Source organism: Plectropomus leopardus, chromosome 4, assembly GCF_008729295.1.
Source record: "Plectropomus leopardus isolate mb chromosome 4, YSFRI_Pleo_2.0, whole genome shotgun sequence".
NCBI lineage: Eukaryota > Metazoa > Chordata > Actinopteri > Perciformes > Serranidae > Plectropomus > Plectropomus leopardus.
This window is the reverse complement of record NC_056466.1, coordinates 32,783,551-32,795,008: the sequence shown is the minus strand read 5'-3', so window position 1 is coordinate 32,795,008 and position 11,458 is coordinate 32,783,551. Positions and strand designations below refer to the sequence as shown.

Sequence of the window (11,458 nt, the reverse complement as noted above, 5' to 3'; positions counted from 1 at the left end):
CTGTGATTTGCATCAGTTGAGAACACGGCTGACATGGAACTGTTGCCTATGCGTGATACGCCACTGGATGGCGTCAGGTTGAAACGCTGCCAGCAACAACTAACATAAGAAGCACAAAGGTACCTTTTGTTGCCTAAACATAATCACTTGCAAGGTAATCCCACACTGTGCTAATGCTGCTGCTGCTTTTATTTGATTTATTATAATTTTGCTTATTGTCTTCTTCCCTTGTTTTTGAAAGGAATCAAGACAATATGCTCAGGTTTTAAAGGGTTAAGTAATTTCAGTGATGATAAAACTCAAAGCAGCTGAACTTAACAGTGTCAGTATAATATCTTGGTGGATGAGATTGGTAAATCAATAGGTGTACATGATCTGTTGTGTGTGTTTCCTCAGGTCCGGTTCGTGAACAGCACCTGGGTTTTTGGGAGGACAATGTGTCACATCAGTCGCTTTGTACAGTACTGCTCCCTGCACGTCTCCACTCTCACACTGACCGCCATCGCTCTGGATCGTCGGCAGGTTTGTTTTTTATATATATATATATATATATATACATACTGTATATATGCTCTTATGTCCTTGGAGAGCATCATAGACCAGTACCACTTCCTGAGTGCTACAAAGAACATTAAACTGTGAAGCTAGATGCCATGAGGGTCAATGATTTAGACAGAGTGTGCTCACAATACTCTGGTCAATAACACAGGGAGCCTCGAAAACATGTCTTGTTTTTTTTTCCTGCCATTAAGTCTCATTTTATAAAGTTCAGTTCCATAGGCAGTGGTGGAAAGTCACTAACCTTTTAAAACCTGCTTCTACATCAGTTTTCTTGTCCTGCATTCAGATGCCTTTCACAAGCTATTTAGCCCTTTGAAACCTGAATGAATTTGCTTGATTTTTTTTTTTTAAAGGTGGGAAAAAGGCAATAACAACTTTGGCAAAAATGTCCCAAAATTACAAGACATAAGTAAAAGGTGACAAAGAAAATTATCTGAATGATCTGTTTTTTTAAAGGGGGGAGAATTTTTTTAGAGAATTATCAAAAATTAGGTAAAAATGTCCAGAAAAAAAAACTATATAGCTATAATAACAATAATTATATATTTGAAATTCTGTTACAGGAAAAAAAAAAAAAGCTAATGTTATTTAATTTTCAGCATTTTTTTGGGTCATTTTCTTGTTTGTTTTTTACCTTTCTATTTTTTGTTATTTTTAGGTAATTTTCATGTAAATTTTTACTTTCATTTCATTTTCATTTAATTTCATACTATTTTTTGGACCATCTTTTTTAGAAATATTAAACCAATTACTTCTGTCAATAAATTCAGTTTCCCCCAGTGCTTGTATATTAGGGCAAGGACAGTAGTCCAATTAAATCGCCTAATTGTGCTATAACTGCAGCTCCACTGAACTGTGTATGTGAACATACTGAGTGCTCTTGCTCAGCATCACAATTTATTGATTATACTAAGGTTTTGGTCCCACTCGACCTTTGTAAAGAGAACTCAACTATTCAACAATTGTTGAATACTCTTGACAAAGGTAAGGAGGGACAGAAACATTTGTAAAATCCATGAATCATGACACTGAGCAAGAGCAGGATGCGGGATCGTCCTCAATGCACCTGCATCTGAGATTGTTGTATTTTCATATTCCAATAGCCATTACATTTCAATATTTAATTCTTAATGATAAAGTAATGCAAAAACAGTCTATTTCCTATTTAAATAGTCGTTTCTGTCCAATATTTTACAAAGAGTGAAAATAAGATAAAAGTAGGGCTTGCAATGTGATTAAAGGTTGTACATAATGCATTATTTATTCATTTATTTTTTGTCACTTTAATCACTGGTAGACAGTACTGTCTTTAAGAGGCCATAGTGGGCGGAGTTTTAAAGCGAAAGTGATGATATCATATATAACTAGAAGACTTAAGGACCAACCATAGGTATGTTTCAGTTAACCCTTAAATTGAGCAAAGTGAAACTGTGAATATAAAATACCCCTATTGGTAACATCAACTTCTAAAAAACTCATATTTCACAAAACTGCAATGGAAACACTTTTTTTGGCTTTTCTAGGTCACATGATGCTATGGCTATGTGCTTGTCAGTAGGAACTGGCTCCCTCATGATGCAGCAGGAGCTACAAGAGCTGTTATTGTATCGCACAACTCATCAAAAGTTGAGTAGATCATACCAAAGTTTTGAATCCACAATTGCTCTGTGAAATCGTAGACTATCACCTCCCAGAAATCCCTCATACATGGCTGCTCCCATGTATAAGGGCTTACCTTTCCATTATCGCTCACATAACACACCTACGTCACCTTTGACTGGAAATAATGAGGGCTAGTGCGGTGGCTGCAATAGAAATAAACCTGTTGTTGTTTTGGGGGGTCCCTAAACAGTTTGGGAATTGTTACCACCTATGAGCTGAGCACACAGGTGCAGCTAATCAGACTGATATCAGCGGGAAACTGTATTGCCAAAAAACAAAGCAAAGCACGATTTGGGGAAACATGGATGAAACTAAATTGTTAGTTAACTTAAAAGTTAACTACAGTGCTGCTAAATGGACTGCAACTGACTGCAGGCTAGTCAACATCAGTCAACAAATGCTGTCATTTGATAAGATTTGCTTGACCTTGTTAATATGGACTTCAAAACTGTTCTCAAATGCAGAATAACGCAATCATAAGCATGCAATAAAAAATGTGATTAATCATGATTAACTAATGAGATTCAGCCCTGACAGCCCTAAATAGAAGTCAAAAATATGAAAATAAATGTGTGTATCAGCACTTAGTTTTTGATTCTTCCTCTTCCAATAATCACCTCATTCATCTTGTGATCCATCAGAGGGATCTTATCCCCAGGTTTGAACCTGCTGTGCTAAATAACTAACCGTATGTAAAACCAACTCCACTTTGAAACGTTACAGTAAAGTGCTGCATTTACAGAGTAAGAATTTCATATAATGTTGGAATGGCCCTTATCAGTCACAGGAGGCATTTTTCTTCATTATATGATTCAAACATCCACATTTTTATGCAAATCAGATGAAAAGGGTTTTGAAGTAGCTTAATCACCTTTGAGAGCTGTGTGTCACAGCCGCTGCTGCAGCTCCAACTTCTGACCATGCTGATAAACACACCAAATCAATGGGCCGAGCTACAATAAATGACTTCTTGTTGTTACGTTAAGTGCTCAGCTCTCCTCACAGATTAAAAACCCAGATAGTTGTTCAACCAAGAGATTGGGTGGGGATTATTCAAAAAGCACAGCTATGATGAAGCATTTTAAACCTTTGTAACCTGAATCAACATCATTTTTCTTGCAGTGAGTCACCTTTCACAAGTATTTAAACCTTGAACCCAGAGCAAGTTGGTTTGATTTATTTATTTATTTTAAATGAACATGAGAAAAAGGAATAATCATCTTTGCAAATTACAAGATGTTAGTAGACAGAGAAACCTTTTTTTTTAAAGCTAGGGAAAAAAATCCAGAGAACTGTATTCACAATTGATATAGTTATATATATATATATATAGATATAGATATAGATTTTATCTCATTTATTAACCAGCAAATCATATGTCTGTTGGGTTTTTTTTGTTTTGTTTTGCTAATTTTCAGTTAATTTTCTTTTACTTTTTAATAATTTCTTGCTAATTTCTATGTCATTTCTTCTTTAGTTGCTTAACGCCTCCTTCCCATTTTTTAAAAAAAAGAAATTCAGCCATTTGCTGGTTAATACATGAGATAAATGCAATTTTCTCAGCTTCTTGTGATCTCTGTTGTATCTGAAAGTAATCGTGAGATGGTCCCCCTCCACTCCTCTCACCGCAGCATTATTTAAGTGGAGATACCTGAAGACTCTGCAGGTTAAAAGCTGTATCGTGTTTTACAGTTATCTGACAGTGCTCCCTCGTCTTTTGACTTTCCTGTACATGAATCAGAGCAATGCAGAGTTTGATTTGGATTTGCACTTTAAAGCCTCTGGAACAGTGGCTTGAAATAATAAGAGTGCACATATATCAAAGTTGAGTGTCTCATTAAGTATCTACAAAAATCTGAGTGAAAACAAATGTTCCCAGCTGTTAGAGAGGCGAGTTCAGAACAGCTAATTGTGAGGATAATAGAATCTCTCTAGACTGTGTGGGTGTGGCAGATCACATTATGGATCCCACCATAGACTGTATATAAAGATGGATGATGCGCCCCCACTTAACCCCGCTATGCTCAAGTGGAGCTAACAGGCGCTGCCATCTTGCACTGTTGACGTCATCCGAAGCCTGAGTCTGTGCTGTATCTGCGTGGTGGGGGAGTTCCTGCCCAAACTTTTTTTTGTAGAATCGGATAAAACGATCACTTGAACAAACATCAGGGCGATGAGAACTACCTTCAGTGACAGAAAACAATTTTGGGGGAAAAATGTATTTGGTGTGTAGTTTTTAGTTTGGCCTGCGTTCCTTTCAATGACATGGAGGGGCGAGCTTTACAACCTATAATGCAGACACACACCAGGGGGCGATCCAGATTGAAAAGCTACACTTTGAGGGAACTATCATATCATCCATCTTTATATACAGACTAGACTATGGATCCCAACTTTGTCAAATTTCGTCACCACAACAGCCATGGAGCAAAGCAGAGTCGATGTCGTAGTGAAGTGTTTTTTGTGCCCAGAACTTAACCACACATTAACCACAGCATTGTTGAAGCCATAGACTGTATAAATGATGCATGTAGCTGCCATTGGATTGTGAAATGCCATTTTGAAGCCTCGAGTTTCAGCCCATTTTCATTCTGAACATGTAAAACAGCAATGTTTTGGAGCATAAGATCACAATGCCGAAAGGCACCTTATGTGTGTGCATGTAACATTGCTGGTCGTCATCAGTTGAGAACGTGGCTGGACAGAACCATTTGCTGTGTTGTTATACACCGGCGGACGGGTGCACGGCACCTGCCACGTCCACATGATACACGCACGGATGGCATCCCTTGAGAATGCTGCCGGATGGAACCTGTCGTGTGTGCATGAAATGCTGCAGTACGGCGTCAGGTTGAAATGCTGCCAGCAACATCTTCATATAAAGAGCGTTTGTTGACGTTCCAGCGCTGGTTGCCATGTGCTGTTGTTGCCTAAATATAATCACATGCACTGTCATTCCACCATGTGCATTTGTTGACGTCATGGTAGCGGCATCCCTTTTAAGACATTTCTAAGATTTTAGGACATTTCTAGGATTATAGGATGTTTTCAGGACTTTAGGATCCATCTAGGATTTTAGGATGTTTCTCGGATTTAAGGACGTTTCTAGGATTTTATGATGGTTTTAGGATTTAAGGATCTTAGTAGTATTTTAAGACGTTTCTCAGATTTTAAGGCATTTGTAAGATTTTAGGACGTTTCTAGGATTTGAGGACTTTGTTAGGATTTAATGACGTTTCCAAGACTCTTGGACATTAGGGCTTAGCAAGCCTCTGTCCATGGGTGTGGGAGATCTGTTTTTTTTTTATTTTTTATTTTTTTAACTTTGATGCTGTTTAATGCACTCTGGCACCTTATGTGTACTAATTCCCAGTGTGAATCACTTTATTTTTATTGTGAATTAGAAAATGGTTAGGGAGCCACCTGCTATCCTACCGGGGGGCTAGGTTTTGCCTACCTGTAAGTTGAATATCACTTGACTAGAATGGGCTCCTGCCAGTGCTGTCCATGGTGCTGAGTGTTGAGATGGAGAATAATGATTTCGGGTAAATATTTCAGGCACACAATGATATCAGACATGTTGGTGAACCTGTGAAAACAACATCCACACTGTTAGGTTAAGATGAAGGACAAGGGAAAAAATCTGTGACTCAGACATAGGTGTTATGGACATCTGTCCTTGAAAAGCTTCATGCATTGGATGCCATTGAGGCTTCAACCACAGAGAATGTTCCAATGGCAATGACGTTACATGCAAACAAGTTGATGGCCTTGAAGGTATGCAACCCCTTTCGCTGCTGTAATATTTTCCTCTAAGTCTGTAATTACATTCTTAATGCTTCCTTATGCTCAAAAGGTGAAACAGATGCCCTGCTGTACTGTTGTCTGTGCTGTACAGATCCCCCCCAGGTGTTGTTAAATTGCATTTTCATGTGCCGAAATGGCTTCTTACTTATAATGTACAGAGCATCATATGACCCAAGCTTTATAATGCAGAGTTTTCCACCATCATGTGCAAATAACACAGCAGAGTAAAGATGGATGGTGCAAAAAGGAGCATATGAAAAGGTTTCCAGTCCACGATGCACCAGCATATCAAACACCGAACATTTTCACTGAAGTACCAGCTATGCTTTCAACTGTAAATTGCTCCTCCACAACATGAATGCAAAGACAGCGTCTCAACAACCTTGGGTCATAATGGCAATTTATTACTTTATTAGATCACCTGTGACACCTTAAAAATAAAAGTCACCTCAATTCAATAAGCCACACCCGCTGATGAATAAAAGTCTTCTTTTTCATTAACTGAATCAGCGGGTATTTATTATGTAATATTGTCAGTTTTCTCCCCCAATGTAGCAGTGAGTTCCATTTTCTTTTTGAAACACCTCTTTTCCTCCTAACCTTCAATAAGTGTAGCCTGAGTAACTTGAGATGAATAAAAGTGTTTTTTTTTCTTCAATATTTGCTAGTCTGCAACCATAAAGAAGGGTTGTAAAATAGGTTGTATTTTGCAAATTTACCCTTTGAAACCTGGAGTGCTTTAAGATGCCTTTCACAAGTATTTTAAATTGGTGTGATTTCTTTCAAAAACATGGGGGGAAAAAAGGCGATGAGCAACTTAGGAAGAAATGTTATTCATGACAAGGAATTAGTAGATTCAGAAGACAATTTTTAAAAAGCTAGGGAAAATAATCAGAGGGCAAAAAGTAAAAAGCTAGAAAAAAACCTTTTAATTATTTATAGTTTTCGTAGTTGCATATTTAAATTATATTACAGAGTTATGTTTATTTGTTTATTTAGTTTATTTTTAAGCTATTTCCTTGCACCTTCTTTTCCATTTAAAAAAACCTAATTTTATTTTTTCTTGCACTTTTTACTCATTTCTTTTTTATTTTATTTTTTTTTTGTCATTTCCTCTTTCATTGTTCATTACCCTTTTTCCACGTCTCTAATAGAAATCCAGGCAATTTGCAGAGAGGTTTTTTAACACAGTTTGATCACTGGGCGGCTGAACACTGAACATGATATTAATACACAGTTGACTCTGTTACCTAAAGCTCAGCTAAAACGTGCACTTTACTGTGAGCTGCTCTCACGGTGCCGCAGGGGAACTGCTCTGACAATCGCCTACCTGCTGCAGGAGAGTGGTTTGGTGAGGTCTGATAGAAGTGCATGCTAGTTTATTCCCAGAGGAAGGGAGAATTGAAAATAAGATATTTTTCTTTGTATAGCCTGTATCTCCTGTACTGAGCTTAATTTAACACTGTGAGATTTTGAACATTTTCTCAGTCTTCTTAAAATGAGCTTCTGGGAAATAGTCTTCCCCTCTGAGATGGGGATCAAATCAAGTCTCAGCTCTGAGCATTTTATCTGCTCCCAGACTTGTCAAGTGCGGAGGGGGGCAGACCAGAATTTAGTAATCTCCAAATGAGAAGTGGATTTCTCTGTGTAGCTGCATACTGTAGCAGGACATTGAAAATCACCAAAATTCAGATCCTAGCTAACATCCCTGCCTTTAAAAGGCTGTACCAGGCAGAGTTTCACTGCAACACGTTCTCATTCCAGGTCATCACATGGTGCCCTTTGCAATGGACATCTGTGTCTACATATTATCCTTCTGTGTCGGCTTTTTCAGTTGCAGGATGCAGCTACTGTGATGTCAATACAAGCACATGATGTAATTACGCTGCAGGTGGTTTTGTTTAGGCAACAACAATACATGGCAATCGACAACAACAACAAATGCACGTGTTGGCATGGATGTTTAGGATTAGACAACAAGGACATGTTTGGTTATGATTAGGGGAAGGGGGCACACAGTAAGATGGAGAAAAAAAACATCACATTTAGACAGGAAGAGAACACAGGGCTCCTGCATGAAAGTCCAGGGTTTGTTGGACCCATCCATTGTCCCTCCCGCCTGCCCTGGCACTCCTTATATTACATTCTTACTGGCAGCGTATCAACCTGATGCCCTCCCACCATGTATTATCTACACACGACCAATTCTGTCTGACTGCGTTCTTAAGTGACGCCACCCATCCACGTAGTTTGCTGCCATGGCCTGTCAGAAGTACTTTATACACAAAAAAAAGGCTTAGTCATCAGTCTGAGTCCGCATGGAGGGCTGAAATGGACCAAGTGTTTAACACCTCCTTGAAAGTATAAATGTAAATGAAAATGATGAAATGTTGTGTAGTACAAGTTTAACATAAAACGTATATAAAAAAGAAATACTCAAGTATGTCAAATTTTTATCTAAGTGCAAAACTTGTACTTTGCCACATTTCACTACAGATTTTCTGTCATTGCACTCAAAGTAACATCATTTGTGTTTTTTTAAATTCTCAGCTGGCGTTGTCAGTATTGGTTTATGATCCTCAGAGTCTGTATAGTTGGTTCAGGGACGTTGTGTATATCCGGTCATCACCAGATAAAACTAAGATTCACAAACATAAAAACCTTCCTCTCCTGACATTGCTTCAGTTTGTGTAGCAGAATCCAGGTGGCTGTCCAACACAGCAAACCAAGCCAAGATGTTGATAAATGCAAGAAAAGCATGCTTTTTCTATCGATTGCTGCTTTGCCTGCGAAATACTCCCAGCAGATATCATCGATTTGTATTAACACTGTGTGTCACTCCTGTAACATAATTCCACCATGGTTTTTTTCAATTGGATATGAGTAATTACAGGAGCCGATAGTAGAATTCATTACCCAGATGAGGTTACAGATATAGATGGCTTATTTATTTCATGATCCATTGTGTGCGTGTGTGTGTCTGCACTGACTGCGATCTGTGTGACTTGCTTTCAGGTGATTTTACATCCTCTGAGGCCTCGCATGTCTCTGTCACAAGGCAGTGTGTGGGTCGCTGTTATCTGGATAATGGCCAGCTGCTTCTCCCTCCCTCATGCAATCTACCAAAAACTCCTGACTTTTACATACAGGTAAAATGACACGCACTCATACATTTCAATTAGGAGAGATCCACTGTAAATAATATTGAATGAGGTTGGCAATAGATAAATTACTTTGGTGATTAGATTCTATGGATGTGTTGATTAGAGTAGAAGAAATTCACCCAGAATGAAGGCAAAAATATGGGTGATTAATGATAAAGATTGTTAATGATATATGTTAAATGTGGGCTGGCGTAGAAACGGACACCTTGTCATTACAGTTATAAATGACCTTAATCATCGTATTTTTCCTCATATTAGCCATTTTCTTAATGTTTTTCAGTCCAAAGTGATGCATGGGCTATCAGGAAATTAATCAACAACTATTAAAACTTAAGTGTTAAAAACATCAAAAAAGATGAATCATTTTAGACAGTTTTTAAGCAAAAATGCCATACACTTTCTGGGCCCAGCTGCTCAAACGTGAAAATATGCTGTTGGTGCTTTTTATGCCTCTGTGTCAGTGATAGCTTCAACCGGAAGCATTATGTTTTCGGGTTTCAGTTCTATGATACTGTTTATCAAGTACAGCTTGAGGGAATTTCTTCAAATTTGGTATAAATGTCCAATTGGGCTCAGCGATGAACTGATTGGATTTTGGTGATCAAAGGTCACTGTGATCTTGTCTGTCTCGGAAATATTGTTAACGTTGTTAAATGTGGGCTGGCATATCAGATTAGAGATGAACACCTCTTCATTACCATTATAGATTACTTTTATCATCTTATTTCTCCTCATATAAGCTTTCTTCTTCTTCTTCTTCTTCTTCTTCTTCTTCTTCTTCTTCTTTATGTTTTAGAGTCCAAAGTGATTCATGAAGACCCATCAGGAAATTAATCATTAACTATTAAAAACATCAAAAAACATAACAAACATACATATGTGCGTTGGTCTCATTCTCACGAATACGATATCTCAAGAACAACTTGAGGGAATTTCTTCAAATTCAGGCATTTTTTTGCCTGACGAAGATCTCTGATCAAAATGTTGCAAAATTAAGATTTATTGGTAGCTTTTAGTACAGTGTGCAGATCTTTTGTTTTACTCTTAAATGACAGTTTACTAACTTTTTTGGGGGCTTTTGGACTGTTGGTTGGACCAACTTTTTGATTGTTAATTGTAGCCTCACACTCACCTTATTCTCATGCTCCTCACTGATCTGTCATTCTTGCGTCCTCACCAGTAAGGAAAAGGAGCGCAGCCTGTGCGTCCCTGACTTCCCAGAGCCATCAGATGTCTATTGGCAGTACATTGACCTCCTGACCTTCATATTGCTCTACGTGCTGCCACTCCTCATCATCACTGTGTCCTACACCACGGTGGCCTGCCGGCTGTGGCGCCACAATGCCATCGGTGATACCACAACAGCTCAGCATGCCACCCAGAGAAGAAAGCGGCGGCGGACGTTGGCCATGTTGCTCCTGGTGGTCGGGGTGTTTGCCGTCTGCTGGTTCCCACTCAACTGCTACGTGGTGCTGCTGTCCAGCCAGGCCATCCACTCCTCCAATGCGCTGTACTTCTGCTTTCACTGGCTGGCTATGAGCTCCACCTGCTACAACCCATTCATCTACTGCTGCCTGAACCCCACCTTCCGCCAGGAGCTTAGGCTGCTCTTCGAAATGTGCAGGAGGACACAGAGGGCGGTGGTCGGGTTGGAGCCAGAGCTCCGCCCCGTACCTGCTCCGTGTCACAGGACTGCCTGGCCCGACAACCACAAGTCCTCTAGGCCAAGGCACGCTCTATCGCACCCGGGCCACTCCTCCTCACAGCAGAGCCATGCCTCCTCCAATCAGTCCCACAACCCCAAAGATACGCATGTGCTTTTCACGGCTAGGCAGGTCCTCACAGGAAGAACTGACATCCTCTCAGTCGAGCCCATTGTGGCTGTGAGCTGACTGGAAACAACAGCCATGTTGTGATGGTGTGTTGGAGATTCTTAATCCTATTTTAGGATTTAATCATGTTCCAAAGAGGAAATCAGAAACCTCAGAAATGTATGGCTGAGCCAACACAGATTATAAAGGCAGCAGAGTGAGAGGACGTTTTCGCACAATGTAGACCTCAACTCTTGAAGGTTCCGCGTTTAGGATTTAGGGCAATATGTTGGCAGGAATGGAAATAATATTCATACCTATGTTTTCATAGTTGAATAATCACCTAGAAATAAGAATAGTTGTGTTTTTGTTACCTTCAGAATGATTCGTTTATATGTACATACAGAGGGGGTCCTCTTCCTCAGAGTTTGCCATGTTGTTTCTACAGTAGCC

General features: G+C 39.3%; 1 protein-coding gene across 1 annotated transcript in view; it reads left to right on the top strand.

Moving 5' to 3' along the window:
- gpr83 (G protein-coupled receptor 83) overlaps positions 1-11,086 on the top strand; it is a 13,150-nt gene extending 2,064 nt beyond the window's left edge. Inside the window, exons 2-4 of the mRNA XM_042485294.1 lie at positions 397-522; positions 9,046-9,179; positions 10,375-11,086. Of these exons, the coding sequence (XP_042341228.1) occupies positions 397-522; positions 9,046-9,179; positions 10,375-11,086 (972 nt within the window). The remainder of the gene's footprint in view (positions 1-396; positions 523-9,045; positions 9,180-10,374) is intronic.
- Positions 11,087-11,458: the final 372 nt, after the last annotated feature.